The 25,105-nt window shown below is 40.9% G+C and overlaps 1 protein-coding gene across 4 annotated transcripts in view; it reads left to right on the forward strand.

Moving 5' to 3' along the window:
• Nucleotides 1-4,423: 4,423 nt before the first annotated feature.
• Nucleotides 4,424-25,105, forward strand: part of grb14 (growth factor receptor-bound protein 14) — a 31,704-nt gene continuing 11,022 nt past the window's right edge. For 2 of the 4 annotated variants that reach the window (XM_074659385.1, XM_074659386.1), the window contains exons 1-3: nucleotides 4,424-4,742; nucleotides 6,624-6,753; nucleotides 23,959-24,115. In XM_074659385.1, coding sequence (XP_074515486.1) covers nucleotides 4,555-4,742; nucleotides 6,624-6,753; nucleotides 23,959-24,115 — 475 coding nt within the window. In that variant the 5' untranslated portion in view covers nucleotides 4,424-4,554. Of the gene's footprint in view, nucleotides 4,743-6,623; nucleotides 6,754-15,863; nucleotides 16,068-23,442; nucleotides 23,600-23,958; nucleotides 24,116-25,105 lie in introns of those variants that run through there. The other 2 variants (XM_074659388.1, XM_074659387.1) reach the window with 2 other exon arrangements.

A 25,105-nucleotide genomic window follows, 5' to 3' on the forward strand; every position in this document is an offset into this window, starting at 1 on the left:
TTATAACAGCGTCAACCAAAGGTGTTGAATTTGACACCGTCAGTGTTTATACAGTAGAACGCCAACGTTTGCTTTTCATGTGCATGAAGAGATTTGAGTTGTAAATAAGATATAAACAAAATACACTTTTCATGTAAAATGCAGTTACACGTAAATATAACTTCTTATAATTAACATTTTCTTTTCATCATGTACAATTAATTTACCTCAAGTAGATCTAAATCAGAATTACTGCCACTTGCAAAAACATATATGAAATTGTTTCCCAGACAAATGGTGTTGACTGAACCCTCTTCAACAACATATTCTGTGTTCCTTCAGCAATTCAGTGACAAGAGGACATTACACAGTAGTGTGTCATTGGAAAAACAATTATTTGACTTTCAAATTAGATGCCATGTCACCAAGGTGCCTGCATCAAAACTACTGCTGTTCTCAAAACAGGAGAAGAAACCCACATTGGTACTGTATCACAATAGCTTATTTTTGGACATTTTCAGCCTTTTAACATAGGCAACTCGCTGGAAAGCTGTCAGTTGTCCTCGCTTCTCCACAACTTTTTATAACCAGAAATTATTCAATTAATTAAAAATGAGAAATGGCAGCTACACGTAGTAGCAGCAACTCAGAATACGCACAATAATTATTCTTGGAAGTGGTGAGAAGTGACATGATCACTGCTGTCTCACATTATGAATGGGCCAGCGTGGATTTTGTCTGTAAAGAAGCTGCTGCTGCAGCAGCACAAGTGTTAACCTAACCGCCCTCTCCCGGTAGTTTCCAACAGCTGCTATGCTTCACTCCATTGCATTCCACATAAGCCAACCGAAAGAGTGCACACATGTAGTAACCTTTCCTTTTCATGAGATGGACAGAGTGCATCGAGCTTAACTGGACAGCTGTAGCTTGACTTAAACTCATGATATTCTTTAGCATGAAAGATTTTGTCAGAGTTATACTACTCAAGATCAGTCGGTGAACCCACAGAGTGCACACCTTTTCACTCTCTTGAAGCCACAGAGACAACATAAACTATGCCTATCACGCCTCTGACAGCACTTCCTAGTAGTGAAGACCTGTCCACTAAGACATTTCTGCTTACAATAATGCTGTGCATTCCAACACATACCACCATACCATTTAGTATGCCAGAAAAATATGTAATATGTCCCAATACATAGTATGTCAAGTACACCGAAAATACCAGGATGTCCCACTACATCCGGTCATATTTTGCAGTATGCAAGCCAGCATGCTTTTCTGGCTATTCTGACCAACAATCCTCTGTGCAGCGGATATATGAGGAGCATGAGGGTTAAAGTTCAAGGTGCAATGTTTATGAAGAAGTAGTATGTCCCAATTGTATGCGTAGTGCATGCAACAGTATGTACTTTGTAAGGGCAGCTGCAGTATGTAGCCTACTAAAAGTAAAAAGAAGAAGTATGCGATTTGTAACTCAGCGAACGTGTACATGGCCAGAATGACCGTGCAGCGTGAGTCCCTAGCAGTTCCACCTTCCTCCACTGTGAGGCTCATCAAGCCAATGAGAGGGAGGGCAGTGAGCAACACATGCCTGGTCAACCCCTCCTGCTATGACTCAGTCCTCCTCCTTTATGGGTTGAGAGCATCCCCAGGAGGAGACAAGGTGGTAATGGGATCCTCCAGACTTTGGGGAGAGTATCAGTCACAGGGCGCTCTGGGGGAGCTGGCTGAACTATGGTGAGGATAGACTGGAAGACTTGTAGACTGCAGCAAATGTCCTAAGAGTCCAACAGTAGTGGTAGGTTGTTGGCCACACCACTGACAACTGGATAGCAAGGTGGAATATCCAGTTTCCACCACTTTGTCTATGCTCTGCTGAGGGGTGGCCTGCAGGATGGTCTTAGCAGAAGTGAGAAGGTGACTCCTAGACTGGAGTAGAGTGATAAAGCATGGATGAGCTGCTGTTACCCCACTCTTCTTCTTTTTTTTTTATCTGAACTATATTTCAGAACAACAGTGGAAATACTGTCTCTACTACACACATCTTACAAACCTGCCAATCAGCACCGTGGTTGGCCAGCACACTCCTAAATTGAGGCACTCTTGGTGCTGTGGCACTGAAAGCAGAGCTGATGAGGGTCATTGACAGCAACCAGGGCCTCATTAGACCAATTAGTGTGTGTCTGTCCATGATGTCATTTTTGGCGCTTAGCTAAAGTACGATGGGGCCAAAACTGCTTCTGTCATTTAATACAGAATTTTTCCAATGGGGTGGAATTTCTAAAAATAAAATTGAAAAAAGTGTTATTAAAACTAGATCTGTCAAAGTTAATGCAAATTTGTTTTAATGCCACTAATTTCTTTAACGCATTAACGCAACTTGCGATATTTAGATTGTAGCGGGCTCAGTTTTAAAGCTAGAGTGAAGATCCTGGCATCATATGAAACTTAAAAATCTAAGGAATCCATTGGTACCATCCATGTCATACTAATGGGGTCTCTTGACCTCTGACCTCATGATATGTGAATGAAAATGGGTTCTATGGGTACCCACGAGTCTCCCCTTTACAGACATGCCCACTTTATGATAATCACATGCAGTTTGGGGCAAGTCATAGTCAAGTCAGCACACTGACACACTGACAGCTGTTGTTGCCTGTTGGGCTTCAGTTTGCCATGCTATAATATGAGGATATTTTTTATGTTAAATGCAGTACCTGTGAGGGTTTTTGGACAATATTTGTCATTGTTTTGTGTTGTTAGTTGATTTTTCCAATAATACATGTATACATTCATTTGCATAAAGCAAGCATATTTGCCCACTCTCATGTTGATAATGTATTAAATACTTGACAAATCTCCCTTTACGGTACAATTTGAACAGATAAAATGTGATTAATTTTCGATTAACTGTGAATAATCTTGATTAAATATTTTAAATCGATTGACAGCCCTAATTAAAACATAACCTGTTCATCATTTAAAGACAAAATAATGTAACTTACAGTAATGATCCATCATTTAATGATGATTGTATTAGTTCTGTACCAAAAGTAAAGTCATTTAAAAAATCAAAAGTGTAAACATAACGCCAAAATGTATTAAAGTACAAAATGTTAAAAATAAAACCATATCCAGGTGGTCCATATAAATAAGCCATGACCTGACAAACTCATGTTTTTTTTTGCACTGCATTATACTATAGCATGTGTGTACAAGAGCTAACAAGGAGGCTGGAACGCCCCATGTTGCAAGGACAATCAATCATCAGTCGTCAATATGAGGGAATGAATTTGTTGTACTATTACAGTAAAACAACTATAAGAACTATATTTGTCAGTTTGTCAGGCAGGAGTTTCCTTTGCAGTAATTCTTAGTGCAACTTATATTTTTTTAAAAACTGTGTCTTAGAGTTTTGCGAAACGCTGTTATTAAGTCCCTAAAATAGATTTGGCGTTCATCCTACACCAATGTAATTAGCATTTGCATTGACTGATACCAAAAGAATGTGTTCCAGGCTATGGGTTATTTCTGGCCCTCTCATGCTGCCTGGGGTTTCTTGTCCTTGTATCAGTTCACCGATTACAAACTTTTTCCTTTGAGAATAAAGCTAAAATATATGCGTTCAGGAAGATGAAATACATTTTTTATCATTCTGAAATGCAACATTTTACTGTTTCCTTACTCTTTGTATTCCTTGTATTTCTTCCCACTGACCACCGCACCAGCTTGTCACATTTACCAAAGTAATCAAATTGTCTTCTGTTAATGTAGTGAGGTATTGTTTTAACCCTTTGCTGCCCTGTTCGCCCGTCTGTATCTCCAGTAGCCTGTCCTCCCCTGGTCAGACTCTGTTACACATTACCTTTCAGAAAGATGTTATCATCCCAACCATCCCCCACATGGAGCCGGTCACTGAATGACACAGCCCACAACACAACCAATCCTCTCTGCACAACCACATACTCTCTAAAATGCACTAAGTTTAAAGGGCAATTTGGATTCCCTGTGCGAAGTCCATGACAAAAGGACAGATTGTTTTATAGTGCTGGCGGACTCATTACTGAGCTAAAGACACCCCCCTTTGTGTAAGTGTGCCTTGTATGCACATTTCATGCCTTCCAGGTTGCAAAGGGAACTATATAAAAAAAAATGGGAAATTAAAGGAACAATATTAACAAAAGACTTGAGGCTCAACAAATTATTAGTACACTACTGTGTCAGAGCACGGAGGGCTGTTTTGGGAGTCATTGTGTTTAAAAATATCTTTATTGTGGTGGATCATGTTTGGGTAGGAGGGATCGTTTTGCCCCACTGGGCCAGCCTCGTGGGCAGCAGATGAGCCAGAGAGAGTTGTGTGTGTGTGTATGTGCCTGTGCCTGTGCGTGTGCGTGTGTGTGTGTGTGTGTGTGTGTGTGTGTGTGTGTGTGTGTGTGTGCGCTCTGCTGGGCTGTAAGCAGAGGAGCCCCATCAGCCAGCCCGTCTGCTCCAACTGAGCTTTGCACACACTCCAGTCCAACCGCTCGTCTCTTCTCTCTGCTCCAGATGATGCCTTGGATTTAGCCGGCCCACATGAGTGATATGAATAACGCGCTGGACGGGATACACACTTCTGGAAGCCTCGGAGAGAAAGCAGAGATTTTTCACAGTGGTAAGGGTAATGTGAGTGGCTTTCCCAGCCCAGCCCTCATCCCTTTGCGAGCTCCTTTACCAACACCAAATGCCCAGAAGATCAGGACTGCGCTCTGCAAGGGGAACAGGTAGGTCTTTTGCTCTTGTCATGAATGACACCAGTCTGTTTATTCACTTAAAATAGATTTGCACTAAATCTGAAAGTTTTCTACTGTACACTTTACAATGTGAGCTGCCCTGCAGAAGAATAGTACACTCTTTGTACTTGCAGGAGTGAGACACAGGCGTCTATTTGAAAGCTGTAGTGTAGACTTTGTACCTGTAAACACAATGAGCTCGACCCGAACGCAGCTGTCGATGGAGTGTAATGTACGATTTCAACAGTGCAGTTAAAGACCTGAAATCAAATCAAGCACCTGTTAGTTTGTGGGAGATAATTAGTAACTCAGTAACTGCTGTGTTTACAGAGCAGTAAAGAAAGCGTCAGTCAGAGAACGGCACCTTTCACAGACTGAGGCCCTCTCATCTGCAACTGTGCTGAAATCTAACTCTCTCTGACCTCATCGTGTGTTATCGTTGTAGATGATCTTTTTTTTGATTGATTCAGATGTTAGGAGTTATGCATTTTAGGAGTAAAGAACAAAACATCCTGGCTACTACGCCAAACAAAAAATACTCATTAATCATTAGGGCTGCGTATTGGCAAGAATCTGGCGATACGATACGTATCATGATACAGGGGTTACGATTCAATATATCGCAATACTGTAGGCAAGGCGATATATTGCAATTTTTTAATTTAATTTTAGGAAAACTGTCGTAGTATAAACAACACACCACCGTATATGCATAAAATCTGAGTAAAATTTTTTTTTCCTGCAATCAGAACAGTGGGATCTGCATTTGCATGAATCACATTCTCTATAACATGCAACATGATAGCACTACTTTGAGAGGGCACATACACTGAGAAGGTGCATATCTTTGCAAAGGAAATAGATTATTGACTGAGTTAATCTTTGCATATAAACTATTAATTAAAAATGTATACAGTGTTTTTGAGAATCGATACAGTATCACAAAACACAATATCACGATATTTGATCTTTTTCGATATTTTCCTACAACCCTATAGATCTATGTATTTCTTATAGTTATTAGGGCTGAGCAATATGACTATAAAAATGTCTATTGTATGTTTTTTTTATCGCGATATAGGCTAGGCCTTTATTATTTATTTTTTCTCTATAATTTCACTTAAAACTGGTTTGTTCATTTTGCACTCAAGTTTGTGGTTATTTCATACATATAGATTATTTATGTACTGAATTGAACATGTTATATTGTAATATATATCGTTATCGAGATATGAAATGACCTATATTGTGATCTCACATGTGCATTATCTTATCAAACGTCTGACGGTGAGTGGGGTGTGTCGTCTGGTAGTTGAGAGCAGGAGGAGTCCATGCAGAGACAGACAGCCTTCATTTACACTACATGGCACCAGAAATATGTTGTAACAGCTCTCCAAGCTACAGGCTGCAAAATTAGTCTAGCATTAAGTCTAATACGTCATTATGATGCTACAGTCTGGACTGACTCTGACGGGCAAAATAGGGAAACAAGTGATCCATTGTTTTTTTTAAAACCTTGATTTTCCACCGCAATTTCTCCACAAGTTTCTTGCAATATCACACTAATTCTGCATCTGCTTGATCCAACATGTCACTGACGCTTCTGTATAAAAGTATGACACTTTAAGTGAGTGATATTCAACCCAAAATACACTATGGAAACATGTTTTTATGTCTTTACCTTTGATTTAATAGAATATTATAGACGTGCGCATCATTTTCAACCCAAAAATTCAGCCTGACATACTTGGCACTTTTTGAAAAACGGTGGGATTTCATATAGATTATGAAATAAGATGTGAACAACGCTTGCCACATTTCATACAGCATCTGTTTCTTTCTCTCTCTCTCTGTGTTTTTTTTGTCCTGCAGGAGCAATAAGGACAAAGAGGAGTCCTTCTCTTCCCCTGTTCCAAACCCTTTCCCTGAGCTTATTGCATCGACCCTCTCCCCCCTCGTCTCTGAATGTTTATTACCATGGACCAAAAGTAGTGCAACTCAGGTGAGTGCTCCATTTACAGTACTAGAGGGTGTTTGTGACACAAAGAGGCATATCATTTGAAAAACAAGGCCTCTTTTTTAATATTTTCCATGTGCTACCTCAGGCATGCTAACTTTAATTGGAACGAATAACAGAAAAACAGCTGCAGGACATATTTAGATTTACATAAATGCATAGTTACATGTTTGGCTTGGGATTTATCTGAGACTTCAGGGCGTATGGATGGTACAACCAGTTGTGCGAGTATGTACATTAGTTGCAGTGAGGAGATAAAAGTGCTGTCAGCACACTCAGACGATCTAGGTTTATACCTACATACAGTGGCAACTAAACAACGTAAAAACGAGCAATACATGTGATGTCTAATACCACCTGTTGACATTTTAAATGTGATTATAACTGTAGGTTTACCCAGGAAATACCTGGCTTAGTGCCCAACAGCCACTCTTGGGTTATTTGTTTTAGGCCATTGTGTGTGATTTGTAATGCACTTGATGTGGGGAAGTACCTGCTGCTAGATCTTAATTTAATTTTGGCCATTTTTATTTCTGACTTTGGTCCCCAACTGACCATTCACTAAGCCCCACCCCTCTTAGTTACTGTTGCTACGCCTACGCTTTCCAGTCTAGCCTGGTTGATGATGATAACAGCACCAGATTTACTACTCAAAATTTATAGTAACGTTTGGAAACAATGGCTCTTTGATTTCACACAGAAGTAGTTAAAACGGTTTCTCATTGCTAGCAAGCAACAATCCACTTTGTCGGCTGAAATTACAACTGCCGCTAGCGGACTTTATTGTCAGCTGACTTGTCTGGCAACAATAACCCTGTGAAGACGTGTGTATGCTTCACAAAACCAAATAAAGAGCAGGACAGACCTGTTAACTTCATCCTCAATTCTCATATAGCTTCTTGGCTCCCACATGTTGGGCCTGAATGGGGGCTTAATTTATAATCCCACATAATGTAGTTGGTTAATGATGTGTTCCTTGGTTTTGGAAATTACCACTGTTGTAAGCTACTTAGCTGGACATACTAACATTTGCAGCTTAAAGGAACATTATATAACATTTTGGAGATCTATTAGCAGAAATATATTATTCATAACTATGTTTCAATTCATAATATGCATTACTTGTACTTTTGCGTTTTTGGCTTTGGAAAGGTTTCTACAACTATTTTTGTCTGACCCTACAATCTAATCAGAGTACAATGACGTACTGCAGGTGATACACAACTCATGATGAATCATCGTTTACTTAATTTACTTCTGTCTTTTAACCAATGAGTTCACGTCAGGAGAAGATGTTTTATTACACACAGCATCATATTATCACTTAATATGACCCTGTGATCTGTTGTTGATTTGTACGTTTATGCAGAACTCGCTGCCAAATTCTAAAACGAGAGCACATTCATTATGTTGGAAAGCTAACAATTATGGGTCTGCTTCAAAAGTGCATGGCTTTTTAAATGGATTTTGTCTATACATTTTCCAGGGCTGTTAAATTAGTCTGGTTGGTCGACCGCTAGATATTTCCTGGATGTGGATCCCTATACTGCACTGCATGCTGAAGTTGATTTCAGTATCTTTGTGGTGTGTGTGTGTGTATTTGTGTGTGCATGTGTAGCAGCAGGGGGCAGCTTGAAGCAATGACTCATAGGAAAGCTTGAAATTACAGAGCTCAGCAGTTACCAAGGACCATCAGCAGTGTTAGACTACTCTCTGTGCTCTAGTGTTGCTTTAATCCTGAGAATGAATGAATAGAGAAAGTTTTCTAGTTTTTTCTAAAGCTTCCATTGTACTGGTAGTATACAAAGTGTGATCAAATTGGTATTTGTCCCTGGCTTGATTGTCTCCACTTGATATACAAAGTCTCAAATGAGCCCTTTTACTCTATTCTATCATCACTCAATTCAGGGTTTCACATCAGAAAATGACAGAGTGATTGCCAATTCTCCTGCGCTCTCACCAGCCTATTGTGACGACAGGTCAGGGATTTGCACAGATTTGCCATTCTCTTTTGATAAATGAAGAATAATCCCCAAGTTTCTCAGTGAAGGAGCAATATGACACCCTGTTGACCTCACCCTGCAACAATGTGGCTTCCTTGTTAGCAAAATCTTAAAGTGCTCCTTATGTATGTCACTGATGAGGCCTGCGCCTGCACCTCATGGGCCTGACAGCCTCTCACTCAGTCTTTTCAGTAGCGGTACTGGGAAGACAAAGGCAGTATGTCAGAGGGAACAGCTGTTTTTGTGTCACAATCCTCATGTCACAGGGGTTATGACCTTCTTTCAGTAGCACTCAAGAAACCAATGACATCATTGTTCCGACTGTGCAGCACTCATCACCTCACCCACCCTTCTCACTTTTCTCTATAGAGAAATTGTCCATTGAGCTTCCCAGCGTGTCTTTTGGGGTAGTAATTTTCCCATCAATTACAATTAACTGAAAATAATAATCTTCTACTTATTTAGATTATAAAATGAGCAGGCTAGGAAAATGGCAGTAATGAAAAACCTAGAAGGTCCGCACACTGTAGCTCCCTTAGAGTGCAATTTATCGGCACATCTTTAGGAAAATGGCAGTGGCATCTGTTGATATAGTGCCTCAAACAACTCAGGGGTGATTGCGTGGCTTTTGCGGCCGCTAAACCTGCACAAATAAGACAAAAAGAAGCTGTGTAATTCTCAAAGCACAACTGTGTTGCCAAGCAAATAGCTCCCTGGTGCTCCTGTGCTATTTGCACATATTTAAATCAGGTAATATGCTTACATTTGGTGTAAAATTGGCCACTTTCTATGCAAATGAGCCTCAGTGCAAAAATCCAATTCACAAAGATCAGCGCTAATAGCCACACTGGTAACTGAAGCACATTTATACTGACAGACTGGGATATAAGGCTGCACAATTAATTAAATTATATCGAAATCACAAATCACACCATCATCATTTTAACATGATTTTCAATGAAAATGAGAATAATGATGTTAAAGTGATCATTCCCTCTGATATCACAAATCATTTTGCAGTTGCAATGTTAGTCAAAATAATCGCAATTGGATATTTTTTTCAAAGTCGTTCAGCCCTACTGGGATATTAATTCCCAAATACGGTTTCTCTCTGTCCCGTTTGAATTCCTTGCCTAAAGTTTTGAGGAATGCATCTGCACCTCATCACTCAGTTCGTCGCGGTTTGACTTTTTTTTTTTTCTCTCTCCCATTGTTCTGCCTACTGTGTTCTTGCAAATGCAACATGTATACTTTACCACGTGGATAATCACAATCAGCTGCAAAAAATGTATGGGAGTGTTTGTGCCGTAATATCTTTAGTGAATTGGACCTTGAGACGGGGCAAATAGCGGTGGCAAGTGAAACGCTATTCATGCCACTATCAGCGGCCGCAATCCATTCTTTGTGAAATCGCACGTCGGTGTCTAAATGACCGTCTTTTTAGTTTTACTGCTGTTGATTTGAATGGCTTTGCTGAATTGTGGCAAAACCCTTTGCGTGACATTGCTTTGTTTTAAAGCTATTTCACTTGTGAGAGACTGGTTTATCTGAGCCCCCCTGTTAGCCCTGTGTTTGCAGTGTCATGGTACATTTCCATAGCAACACCACTGAGTCATGACTGCCACATTGTGTCAATGAGAAACCTAGATTTGCTGTCAGCACAACAGCCTCCAGATAAATACATTTCTAAATGCATTAAAAGGTCAGCTGTCAGTTATACGAAAATGCATTGTTATACATACAGTAGGCTAAGACAACTGTGATTGTTAAGACAGATCTGTTTGCATGGTGGATAAACTACCTCAGCTGTTTCAGACATACAACCGTGACATTAGAGATTACTTTGTGAAATAAAATCCTCCTGCATTTTTGAGTTTGACCTTGGGGGTGAAAAGTGCCCACTGGCAATACCAAGGGTTCAGCTTCTAAGACTATTGGCTCAGCCACAGCACAATGCCACTGCATACACAAATGCACAACATTTTGCATGATATGATGATGTCGTAAATGTTTGTAGGATTGAAAGACCTGTCATGCTACAAGTTGGTCGTTGTGATATATGTTGATGAGGAGAGTGCAAGCTGGCTTTGAGCCTAACATCATTGAAGAAGCATATCATCATGATAAACGCCAAAATAAGCAGTTTCTGAGGAAGTCCAAGTAGCTGGCACAGCCTACACTCTCCAGGAATATAGTGGGCCGTCATGCTTGGACTCTCACCAGAAACCAGAAGCACACAGGCAGCCTGCGTCCAGACGGTGTTGAGTGTTCAGTGCAGCCATATGACTCAGAGGAAATGCCTGTCCCTATAGAGATGTTATTTCAGATGCAACATGCACCGTGTTCTTCACTTTGAGTTTCAGCCTCTCCTCTTCAGCAGATATAACGGGATCCTCAGGGTCACACTTAATACATATAAAACATTTATTCATGTTCTCTCCATTCAGCTACGTAGTAGTTTGTCAGAAAGCTGCTTACTGACTAAACCATACCATATGTATCATTTGTATTTAATAAACTTGAATCAACATTAGGTATATCATTGGACAAGAACATCATAATGCTCATAGGGGTGTAAAAAAAATATCCATACACATGAGTATCGCGATATTATGTTTTGCGGTACTGTATCGATTCTCCAAAATGCTATATCAATTTTGAATTAAAAATCTGATTGGCCATGGCCATTTTCAAAGGGGTCCCTTGACCTCTGACCTTAAGACATGTGAATGAAAATGACTTCCATGGTTACCCACAAGTCTCCCCTTTACAGACATGCCCACTTCAATAAATCAAATGCAGTTATTTGCATGCAGTATAAATATGTTATTTTCACCTATTCTAAAATGGTGTATTTCTATATATATTTTCTGCATACTGGGGTCCCTAAACAGTCTTAGAATTGCATAAATTGGGTATCAATGTAAAACTGTGACTCTTGTGAATCCAATGAGCCCAATTGTATTCACGTGATCTTAGTCCCTATAGAAGCCATTTCACATAATGACTTTTTTTTACTCAAATGTTATACATATGGTGTGTCCTTATATGACAGTTAATCCTAAAATTAGATTTGAAAGAAATCGCAATATATCGCCTTGCTTACAGTATCGCAATAAATCGCAATATATTGAATGGTTACCCCTGTATCGTGATACGTATCATATCGCCAGATTCTTGCCAATACACAGCCCAAGTAGTTCAATGTGAGCATCAGAGGAGTCATGCCCTGTGATCTCTGCACATAGCTTTCATTCCATGTGTCTAACAGACAGTGTGTGTTATATATATAGGAAGGTCATCTGGTGTTAGATGCACATGCAGCCCCTTTATTTCTCTCCATGTCTCTCTCTCTCTCTCGTACCACTTTCAGACGGGTAGTCATATGTAGGGATATCATGATACCAGAATTTTAGTAATCAATAGCAATACCAGTGAAATTCTATGATTCTCGATACCAACTCGATACCATGGTAAAAAACTAAAACTCCCATGTACTTCATCATCCACTCCATTATTACCGTTTGCATACTGTCTTTTTGTTAGGAAGTTGAACAGGTCATAATTCCTTCTCTATCGGTTCTCATGACATCCCTAGTCATGTGGGATGAAATGATGTTTCTTGTTGGTCTGAAACACACATTGTCTGTCTTTATGATCCTGCAGCTTTCCAGGCTTTGATACAGGTTTGCTCGGCTGTGACATACAGTACTGTACTGTAAAAGAGCGAACAGAGATTTTCATATTAACTACAGGATCACTACTGTAGAATTACAGGATTGCAATGAGTCTTTGGTAGATAATGGAAGAGACTTTTAGTGGATGAATATCAATGTAAACATAGCCGTGACTAGTTTTTACTGAACTTCAATTTGAACTAACAAACTGTCATTCCACACATCCCAGTTAAACCATAGAATAATACCAGACACCTGCAGACTGGTCGTGTGTAAACAGCAACAATCAGGGATTAAACTATGAATAGGTTAAATGTGGAATGTGTGTTCATGTCAAACACAAGCATCTCTCTCTCTCTCTCACACGTACACAGATGAATAGGCTGTGTTTACACTCTTTTCTGATCTTATCAGAACCAGTCAGTACTAAATACCGTGTGAATACACTTAAAAATGCAGACTGAGTTGGATTTGGACATTTAGTAGTGTGAACGAAATTGCATCTCTCACCTCACTGAAGGTTGGCCTAGTTTACTGTGTACAGTATGTCACAGCACACCTCTTGAGCACAGTTTGGATTTAGTGGCGCCAGAGAGTGGCAGTGGTGTAACACAAGACATTCACTCAAATACTGTATTGAATTACAATTTTGAGGCAATTTACTTGAGTATTTCCATTTTATGCTACTTTTTACTTTTTAACAGTGGTCGGAGTGGCTGTCGCTGTAACGCCGTCACCTTACATTACGTTTATCTCATCATCTCCTTCGCAGATTGTTCTCCCTCTAAACTTAGCTTGTGGTTGTTGTCAGTTTCGTGGTTGCCAGACGACACCAGAGTTTTTTTTTTTCCTTTTTGATGAAGTTCTATTATGTGCTTTGGTGTGTTCGCTCCCTGTTGGTTGTTATGTGTGTGGACGATGTGACTCCACTTCCTCCCACGGGACAAAAGTGAAGCTAAAATATCCCGGATACAGGAGGTGCCAGATTTGACGTCATTCGGAGCCAGAGTCTGAACAGTATAGTGATTGGAGGACTGGAGCCGCGGTATCGAGGTCCCGCCCACACACCTGCCCGAGCCACGAACCGAGCATGGCCGCACCTTGCTAGCGTGAGCCACTTAGCTGCTACGTTAGCACCACAGTAGCTGTTTGAATAGAAAGACACAACTAACCACAATTTCTCTATAACTACATTTATGATCAAATTAACATGTTCTATTACACATGAGACTCGTGACGGTTATGGAAAGTTAAAGTTACATCTTCTCTCTTGTACAATTTCTATTTTTTTATAGCATCAAATAACTAATTGAAACCAAACTCATCAGAAGAATACACATCAGTGTGATACAGATATACCAAAACTGTCTAAAATGACAGAAACCATCTTTGGGAAAAATGTATTTGGCATTTTTTTTACTTTTTGGTTTGGCCCGTGTCCCATCAACTAACATGGAGGAGGCGGGATATATGACCTATACTGCAGCCAGCCACCAGGGGGCGATCAAGATGTTTTGGCTTCACTTTTGGAGAGCTGTCATGTCGTCCATCTTTATATACAGTCTTTAGCGTGGACAAAAGCTACTTTTGTTTTAGGAACTTCTCTTCCTCCAGAGTATACTGAAGATATCGCCTCTTTCTGGGTGTAGGTGCCGTTTCTAGGGTTTATCCTTTGCCTGGCAGGAGCAAAAGTTTTCACTTCAGATAAGATTGTAACATTACTGGCTGCTCTTCAAGAAGGATACTGCTATATATCTCTGGCTGTTTTTAGATAGGTATACTGTGAATATACCTATCTGCTCCAGAGGTGGGTGTACACTGGGTCTTGATTGAATCAACCGTGGTCAAGGACACTGTGTCTGGAGCTGGCTTTGTTATGGGAGTTGTGGAGACTCTTATCATTCTGGCTCCATTAATTCCAATTCATTTTAGCTTGTGTGATAACTAGTAGCGTCTGCTTGTCTGCACTCTCACAAGTCAGTGTGCTGTGTTTCCAGATAAACACGAGGCCTGTTGTGGGAGGTTCTTCTTTTCCCGTCTGTTCTCATAGGTTGTAATAGAGGACAGTGATTGGTGCTGGTGAGGAGATAAAAGAAATATTATAGACCCATGCACATTTTGAAATGCAGTGTACAGATTTTTTGCTGCAGCTTTGCGAGGTTTTCGGTGCAACATAGCTGCTTTACTTCTCTGAGACACGCTTTCACACCACCACTAATATACATAATAATAATAATTTTAAAACATAGCAGAGCTCAATGGGTTTGTATGTGTGTGCTCTTCCTCCGACAATGAATTTCAGACTCCTTGTGGTCTGCGATTGTCTCTCCCTTATAAATGGTTTCATAGCTTTTATTGAAATAGCATTTACTGTAATTTCTGACATGATTACTCAGTTCCATGTAGTACCAATGGAAAGTTCGGTGCATTTTTAATATGTTAAACTAGAGCAGGGTTTTCCTTGGAGGGCCAAAACTGGAACTTAATGGTGGGCCACAGGCCAAAAGCATATACCTATTGTACTGTATTGTTAAGATGCAAAATGGTAGGAACCCAAGTTCCTGCTGAATACAATTGGCTAGGGCTGCACAATCACAATATGGCCAATTGCAATTTTCCAACCGCAGGAGGCACAATATTTGTTAAAAGTAAAATGTGTGTCAAATTACTAATTTAAATTAATTATTGCTTTGCTGCAGAGATGTCCTGGCCTGCACATCATATTCTACAGACTTAAGAAAACATAATTGTCGGGTACAGATCCCTGCAAAAATCACACCATAATCATTTTAATATTTTTCAGTGAAAATGAGAAGGGAAGACTCATGGGTACCCAAAGAACGCATTTTCATTTCAGATATCTTGCGTTCAGAGGTCAAGGGACCCCTGTGAAAATGAAAATTTTCACAAAGGTCCCTTGACCTCCCTTGAAAACTTGGGAATGTTACTTTATCTGGCTCTAAAACAGCCTGCTACAGCCTCCGAAAGACAGTAAATGTGGTCGCTTTATGTCATGTTATGGTATAATATGCTTATGAACGTTTGATTAGTGAAATATATTTTATTTCTGAGACTAAAATTAGCTGTTTAGTGTCTGGCTACAAAGTAAGAAAAAACAATCTGCTTCATGGACTTTCTGGTCCATGAAGTCTTCAGCTCATGTGCTGTTTCCTTTTTCCAACATTATCACTGGGCAGAATGTATTACTTTGATTCCAGGTATTTTACAGTAGCTTTCTCAGGCCTTGCGTATATCGACTCATGAGAAAATCTTCTATTTTCAGTTGTGTTTATTGGAACTGCCTTTTTAAAAGGAGAGAAAAGGAAAAAGCTTTTACAATCCCAAGGACAAAGGAGGAGTTTTTGTTGTGGGGAGGCTTAGTGACTTAGTTTCTCACACATTGATTGTGAAGGATGTCACCGTAACAGTATAGAAAAACCTCTTAAGTGCTATATCATATATTATTAATTATCCATAGAAATACAATTTGAGCTCATTTTCTGTTACTATATATGGATATTTGTCACATAGTTAATTGTGCTCCTGAGGCAGAAGCATGAATTTCCATGCGAGAAGAGTCACCTTGCCTGCCATCACACCACTCTGGCTGCAGAAGCGGGTAGGAATCTTACATGTATCTCCTTTCTACTGTCTCTTAACATGTTTCCTCTGTATGAGTGAAGCGCTGCCTTCTGTTCATGTCTGCCACCTGTTCTAAATTAAAGTTGAGAGTTAAACTTTTTAGATGGCGCTGGATCCAACCTGATTTGAGCACTCTGTAAGGGATCACGACGTGTACAACTTTCCAAAATTTTTATCTTCATCAACATGTTCTTATTCAGTTCACAATAAGTTGCCTGTGCTAATGTTACTAGCTTTAACGGAATTTTCACTGGGATTCACGCTGGGCTCTTCAAAAATGTTAGCTTATTGTCATGCACCTTCTTGGAATTAATCTTTGACACCGATGGAACGTTTCATTTGATGGTAAAAGATGCTGTTTTCGGGCGCCTGGGTTAGCTCAGTTGGTAGAGCGGGCGTCCATGTATTAAGGCTTGGTCCTGACCGCGGCGGCCCGGGTTCGAATCCGGCCTGTGGCCCTTTCCGCATCCACTCTCTCCCTCCCCCCTTTCACAACTCTATCCACTGTCCTGTAATAAAAATGGAAAATGCCCCCAAAAAAATAAAAAAAAAAAAAAAAAAAAAGATGCTGTTTTCAACCAGAGTAGTCGGTAGTTAACTGCTCTCTGGAATCTGGAAATATACTGAAATGTATAATGTGCAGCACATTGCTAAGGAGCATAAATGCTGAACAAAGAAAGACATTATGTGAAATCATAATATTCATTTACAGTGTTTTTTTCTAAGCCTGGAGCAGCGCTTTGTATTGGTAGGACATACCTGATAGTGGTGACGATTCTGTGATTTCAATGAGTTGTTCATGATCACAAAGACGGCTGCAACTAACGATTATTTTCTCAATTAATCAATTAGTTGTTTGGTCTATAAAATGTCAGAAAATGGTGAAAAATGTCATTCAGTGTTTCCCAAAGTACAAAATTATGTCCTGAAATGTCTTGTTTTGTCCACAACTCAAAGATACTCAGTTTACTGTCTTAGAGGAGTAAAGAAACCAGAAAATATTCATATTTAAGAAGCTGGAATCAGAGACTTTTTTTCCTTAAAAAATTACTCAAACCAGTTAATCGATTATGAAAATAGTTGGCGATTAGTTTAATAGTTGACAACTAATCGATTAATCATTGCAGCTCTATTCACAAACATTGGTCCAACAACAATATAATGTAAATTCTTAATCTCCGGCCTGCTCCCCTTTAAAACTGCTCCATTATTTCATATGGATTTATAGATTCTTGCCTTCCAACTTGAATGACAGCTTGCTCTTATTGTCTACTTTAACATGGGGGTGTCTGTAACATGAAATCACTTGTTACAGACAGGAATGTAAACCATCTGGCAAGATGAAATGTACAATGAAGTGTGGACCTGTATGACAAATATTGCACCTTCTTGTGAACCATATATGAGATGAATTTGGTGTTATAAAGGCCGGGGCACAGCTGCAATATTCTAACGATAATAAATGTTTCATATCTCTCAAATATGCTGTGCAAATCCAGTCCCAACAAACTCAGCAGAAGTGGCCAAATCATTCTTATTTATTGTTCAGATAAGACCGTAGCAGCTCAACAGTTCATTTTTTACTGTGTAAAGTAGCTACTAGCTGTTCAGCATGCTTATCTGTGTAGCCTGATAACATTTGTCTACTGTTGTAATTCATCTCCTCATTAGTGCACGCTGGATGCTCTGTAAAGCAAATAGCATTCTGGCTATTATAGCACCTGGTTTGGCCATTAGAGAGAAAGTCCTATGTGAGGTTTAGTTTTTACGATGTTGCTCCAGTGAGGAGCTGGGAGGACGTTTCTCAATAGTTTCTGAGATATACGAGGCTGGAGGCCACCTCCTCACCACCACCACTCCTTGATAGAGCTGCAGCTGTGGGAGGGTTCAGTTCAAGGTTAAACTGGAGCGGTCTAATTGGCAAAATGGCTCACACTGTCCTGTCCTTGAGATAAGAAGGTCTAAAAGAGGAGTTTATGTTCACTAAGACTATATATGCAGTGCTGCATAGTCAATGTCTGGATTTACTCTGCCTTGTCCAGACAGGTTTTTGTTATGTCATTGAAAGGTCTTTGTAACGCAGCACATTATGTTCTGTTGCTTTAACCCTCACCTCTGAAATGCAGCTCTGCAAATCAACAGTCTTGTTGGCATCAAAGTAACAAAGTAACTTGCATTTACAGCAACGGAGCCTGACTGATAAATGTGTGTGCTGTTATGATTGACCAATATCAGCTAATCAAATAACATATCAGTATACACAAGTATATAGTATGTTATGTTATGTATGGCATGTTATATGTTGGCCGCAGTAGGCTACCCTCGGGTCTGAAAAGTGCCAATGCTTAAGTGCCTTAAACTTGCATTCTTTCTAATAGCCAGCAGGGGGCGACTCCTCTGGTTGCAAAAAGAAGTCAGATTTTATAGAAGTCTATGAGAAAATGACCCTACTTCTCACTTGATTTATTACCTCACAAATTGTCAAATGTCATATATATATATTTAAGGGTGTAGCATGAGCCAAGGAAGAACAAATTGCATTTTGGAGTGGATCCGGATCATGGGGCGGATGCACAAATTATTTTTCACTTTCCTTAACAGGCCCTTAAGATTAACTGGTTGGTGCTTGCCTTAGGGCAATCAGAATTTAGACCGCAGATTTGACTGCATCTGCGTGTTGGAAGAGGCAAATATTTTCGTATGTTTGCTCTGCCATTTTTACTAAGCTAACTGTATTGTGTGTAATACTGTATTGTGTGGGAGCTGGGAAAAAAATTTAATCTTGACAGCGTGACCACTAGGGCTGCCCCCTATTAGTCGATTAGTCGACTAATCAAAGATCTCTTTAGTCGATTAGTCATTTTTAGAATAATGTTAAAGACCAATATCAAGCACAACCAACCTAGCAAGTATCAAACTCACAGCCAACAGGGTGATCTCTATGGTGTTTATATCATTCAGGTACAAAATCAGGTCAAAATGAAAATATCCACACAGATGCACTTTTGAGAAAATAAATGTCTGTCCAAGATCTTCCCCCAGTGAGGTTGACTTTTGCTTTGTTAATGTAGCGGTCACATATTTCAAAAGGAACATCTCATTTTGGCATGACTACAGCCAAGACTTTACTAAAAACAACTCATCTTTAGTTGAACAGCTGAAGCCAGTTTGCCTTTTGTACATTGCAACATAAAAGATGTACTTGATTGACAGGATGTAGGTGGACATGAAGGCTTTTCAGGTGAAAGCATGTGTACATGTGGATTAGGGTTACTTGCTGATGAATGCAGCTCTGTGTTCACTGATAAAGACTACAGCATGCTACCATGGCCTGGCCATTCATTAGAAACTCCTAACTAATGATTAACAGTACCTTCCATTCAATGGTTTCAATTACCTGGAGTGAAAAATAATGCACAATTATACAATAATTAGTTTGAGGATTGACGAAGTAAAAGTACTCACATCCCAAGTTATGCAATTATAATTATTAGACCTATCAGTTGGTATTATAAACAGTATGCACTGTGTATTATGTATGTGTGTATCATTTGCACTATACATTTTGGTCAAAGTTCAAATACAAGATGCCACTGCACTGGTAAGATCCTGTATGTTTTATATAAAATATGTCCTTGTGATTCAGCATGGAATATTTACTATGTTTGGAAACAACCTCTGGTAGATATATCAGCATGACTCAGGCATCTGCTAAGTTAATTAGCGAATCCAGATCAACCTGCAGAGCAGAATTCATATTTCAAAGCCTCGCTTTTAAACAGCTTTTGATAGCAAACCACGCGAGCACCGTTTTGGTGCCTTAGGCCAAACACCCACTATTTGACATCAAATAATTGGTGATAATTATGCAAATGTTACAAAAAAATAATACTATCACAGTAACCATGGAGACAGCACTTACATTCACAGGAAACTGCTCTGCTTGTGTGGCTCTGATGTCCACCATCTCCAGCTGAAGAAACATGGTGATAAAGTCACTTTTTATTCTACGTCACAAGCTCTGAGCGTAGCATATTTACATGGAGGCGTTGACGTTGGACTCAGTACAGACTACATGGCGTACAAATGACACGCCAAACGCAAAAAATGGCCTTATTGCACGCTAAATGCCTAGCCAGTTATCCATCCATCCATCTTCAACCGCTTATCCGGGATCGGGTCGCGGGGGCAACAGCTCCAGCAGGGGACCCCAAACTTCCCTTTCCCGGGCCACATTAACCAGCTCTGACTGGGGGATCCCGAGGCGTTCCCAGGCCAGAGTAGAGATATAATCTCTCCACCTAGTCCTGGGTCTTCCCCGTGGTCTCCTCCCAGCTGGTCGTGCCTGGAACACCTCCCAAGGGAGGCGCCCAGGAGGCATCCGTGCTAGATGCCCGAACCACCTCAACTGGCTCCTTTCGACGCAAAGGAGCAAGGACTCTACTCCGAGTCCCTCACGGATGACTGAGCTTCTTACCCTATCTCTAAGGGAGACGCCAGCCACCCTCCTGAGGAAACCCATTTCGGCCGCTTGCACCCGCGACCTCGTTCTTTCGGTCATGACCCAACCCTCATTGACCATAGGTGAGAGTAGGAACGAAGATTGAACGGTAGATCGAGAGCTTTGCCTTCCGGCTCAGCTCTCTTTTCGTCACAACGGTGCGGTAAAGCGAATGCAATACCGCCCCTGCTGCTCCGATTCTCCGACCAATCTCACGTTCCATCGTCCCCTCACTCGCGAACAAGACCCCGAGATACTTAAACTCCTTCACTTGGGGTAAGGACTCATTCCCTACCCGGAGTAGGCAAACCACCGGTTTCCTGCTGAGAACCATGGCCTCAGATTTAGAGGTGCTGATTCTCATCCCGACTGCGTCACACTCGGCTGCGAACCGATCCAGTGAGTGCTGGAGGTCGCAGACCGATAATGCCAACAGGACCACATCATCTGCAAAAAGCAGCGATGAGATCCTCAGCACACCGATCTGCAAACCCTCCTCCACCCGACTACGCCTCGATATCCTGTCCATGAATATCACGAACAGGATTGGTGACAAAGCGCAGCCCTGGCGGAGGCCAACCCCCACCGGAAACGAGTCCGACTTATTGCCGAGGATCCGAACACAGCTCTCGCTTTGGGCGTACAGGGATTGGATGGCCCTGAGAAGTGCCCCCCTCACCCCATACTCCCGCAGCACCCCCCACAGTATCTCCCGGGGGACCCGGTCATATGCCTTCTCCAAGTCCACAAAACACATGTAGACTGGATGGGCATACTCCCAGGCCCCCTCCAGGATCCTTGCGAGAGTGAAAAGCTGGTCCGTTGTTCCACGGCCAGGACGGAATCCGCATTGTTCCTCTTCGATCTGAGGTTCGACTATCGGCCGAACCCTCCTTTCCAGCACCTTGGAGTAGACTTTACCAGGGAGGCTGAGCAGTGTGATACCCCTGTAATTGGCCTAGCCAGTTATGTGCCATTCATATGCCTTTTCCTGTGACAGGGCTAACTGTGGAGACGCAACCCCACAGCATGATGCTGGGATGTCTTTCTGCTGACGTGTTGTATGATGGCAACACAAGTAAAAGTTTTGTCCTCAGTAGAACCTACATGCCTTTGTGTAAATGTTTCTGGCTTCCTCTTTGCCACACTTTGCCCTGACGCTGTGACTGGTGAAGCACCTGAGCAACAGTGTGTCCTGTTCTCAGCTGTTGAGCACATTTGTTCCCTCACAGTTGTCTTTACAACTTCAATACAATTTATAATCCTGTTGCGTAACACTTTGTAGTCTCCCTGTCTCCTTATCTTGTAAAATGGTCATATAAGAGGCTGTTTACAGGCTATGGTCTGACGGAATGGATTAATTTAATTTATTCATTTCACGGTTCAGATCAAATTCATTCATCGTCAATCTTTTCGACCTCCAAACTGAAATCTGCACGAAACTAAATCTCAGTTGGTCCGTGCTAAGTAATGCAAACATAAAGTACATCTGCAATGCTAATGCACCAGAAAGGTTTCCTCACCCTCCGACAAACCCGACCCTGTTCCTGGTGAAATGTGATGCCTGAATGATTTGATTTGGCCAACTCTCAGGAAGCCACTTCCTCCCAGCAGCTTAACAAGAGCCCAGAGTAGATGCAGTCATCAGCAGCAGTGCTACATACACACATACCTTTTTATGACCTAAGGTTTGTTTGTTTATTTGAAGTGAATATGATTTTGCACTATTGTTCTCAGCTGTTGTTGTCTTTGTGTCTGATTTGGCTAAAAAAAAAAGAGTTTGGATAATTAACCTGGCGTGGTATGATGCAGTGTTGTTAACTCTATTAAAACCCTGGCTGCTGGAGTAATCTGTTTAATGCAGGCCCTCGTCTTTGTGAGACATCCACAAGCAAAGATATTTGTCTTGCGAGGCTCCAAGCGGGCTGATTAAACACTAAATGGTTTACACTGAGAGATGATGTCATAGCCGGAGGCTCCCATTCGCTGATGGCTCCTTGAGGGCTCAGACCTCAGCCCTGCTGGAGAGCGCTGACCTCCTTTTCTCTCCACAAAAGGACTCCGGCTCGCCCTGCCCGGCTTTAAACCACCAATAGCACTCATTGAAAGAAAAGAAAAGGGACAGTCATTTGGTCTTTGCTGTGCCCCCTCTGCGCACCCTGCCTCTGTCAACTTTAGACAGAGTTGACCCAACTAGCATTACATTTAAGCAGCACCTTTGTAATTGCTCTGTGGGCTCTTGCGGGGCATTATGCTGGGAGCTGTGCTCGCCATGATGGGCGTGTGAATGTGAATGGAGAGGGGGTTGGAGCCTTGTGACTCTCTCTCCTCCCCCCAAAGCCCTTTTCAGACATGGAACACGTACCATTGCTCATCTATCTGTTTAAGTGATGTCATTTTGTCATTCATACAGGGAAACCTTAATTATAGCGAGGGGGGGAAATAGTTTTTAGACTGATCTGATATGAGAAGATCAATCTCCTCTGCAACTAAAAAAGGGGCTCTTTGACAGTATTTCCTATTTTATTAAATCTGATTTTATGCACAAGAGATGCATGAGATCATTCAGAAAAGGTGATACAATATGTGCAATGATGATACAAGGTGCATGTCTGAAAGGGGCAGATTGATCTCTGGCTTCTTGACGCTTAGTGGGTGGAGAAAGGTAGCAGGTGATTTTGTATCAAGACCGAGCGATACAGATATGTGGAGTTGGGACAGCGCTGTGCTCAGAGGCAGTTTCGTTTAATTGCCTCCATTCAGCTCCACTGCAGCACAGAGAGAGAGAGACAGAGAGAGAAAGAGAGAGAGAGAGAGGGAGAGAGAGAGAGAGAGAGAGAGAGAGAGAGAGAGAGACTGGTTCCTTCCCAGTTGACACTCGCTGTGCTGTCAGACGCGTGTTTTTATGTTTCTAGAGAAAGCTCTCTTTTGCGATGCTGTGTACTCAGCCATGCATCGGCTGGAGATCTTGTCCAAACTCAGAGCTCTGCTTGGCTCCAAACAGGGGGGTAAGTTCAGTACACTTTCAGATGGATTCATGTTTTATAGTGTTTGATGTCTCAATGTGGTGTTGCAAGATTACTACAGGTATTTCCACAAGCTCAAATATTTACATCCTGGAACATGCTTGGCACGTTGTTCTCTACTTCATCAATATAATTGTCTGAATATTTTGTTGCTGCTGCAATAGAACAATTGGTGTATATTGGTCAAACTGGTTCATTTGTCTGATACTTTGTGCCTCACCTTTAATACTGTTCATTGTATAAAAAACAACACTGTGCTTGTGCTCTTTGAAGGTAAAAAAGTGTCCCATCCTGCTGAGAGGTTGAAATGGTTGTTAATGTGAATGCTTCTTCTGTTGCAGGTGATCAAAGTTTATAATGAAGATAACACCAGCAGGGCAGTAGAGGTTCCCAGTGACATCACTGCCCGGGACATATGCCAGCTGTTTGTCTTGAAGAACCACTGCATCGACGACCACAGCTGGACGCTTTTTGAACACATCTCTCACCTGGGAATAGGTAAAATGCTTTTTTATGTCAAATTAATTTGCATTATTTTGTGAGAATGTAAAAATAACATAATAACAGCATGGTCAAAAATATCAAAAAGTTGTTATATAATATGCAGAGACAGGTCAGGTTAAGTGTTGTTGGTCAAAATATATACACAAATTAGACTTTGACATTATTTATGGTATGCACTGGTATTGTGAAGTATCATGTGACGGTAATGTTATTAGTCCTGTGGGCGAGGTTTCCTTGATTTGATGGGAGTGGCGGTAGGTAGGGGGGGTGGTGACGCGTCTGGTTTTGTTAAACGCTAAACCAATTCATGCCCATTCACATCGTGTAGAATATGAGAGGGGTTAATGTTGCTATTGATTGTGTCTTAATCAATTATATATCTTCCTTGCATAGAATATTAGTTCTCATTCTCCACTAGCATTGCATTAGGAGGGAGGTAGTGCAGTGCATGTATGAAGACAATCACTGTCTACTACTAATATTGTCTGCATGGCTTTTGTTGTGGAATGCAATGGGTTGCTGTGAGGTCTAAGCCACATAACCTGGTGCAGCTGATTTGATCCTTTTTAATTTAAAGCACCACCTGCTATTAAACTGACGGATATTGTTTGAAAGCCATGCACCATTTGTAACTTAAGGGGTTTCATTTTATTACAGAAATGGCTCGCTTTAAGTGCTGTTAAGGAACATTTGAATCAATGCATAGCATCAAATCATTTGCTGTTAGCTGTAACCGTTTATGTAACATGTACTGTGATGCAAGTATTTGTATAAGGTGCATTACATTCAAGAATGGTGTATGAATGACATAAAATATAGTTCTAAACACACACATTTGTCAATGATATATCAACACTGATCTGCTAGAGGACAGTATGACTGCATACAAGATTTCTCTGCTGCATTTTCACACTATTGCACACATTACATAATTCATCCATCTGTTCTGTTCCACTCAATGTTTTTTTTTTAATCAAATTTGCT

This window comes from Sebastes fasciatus, chromosome 14, assembly GCF_043250625.1.
Source record: "Sebastes fasciatus isolate fSebFas1 chromosome 14, fSebFas1.pri, whole genome shotgun sequence".
NCBI lineage: Eukaryota > Metazoa > Chordata > Actinopteri > Perciformes > Sebastidae > Sebastes > Sebastes fasciatus.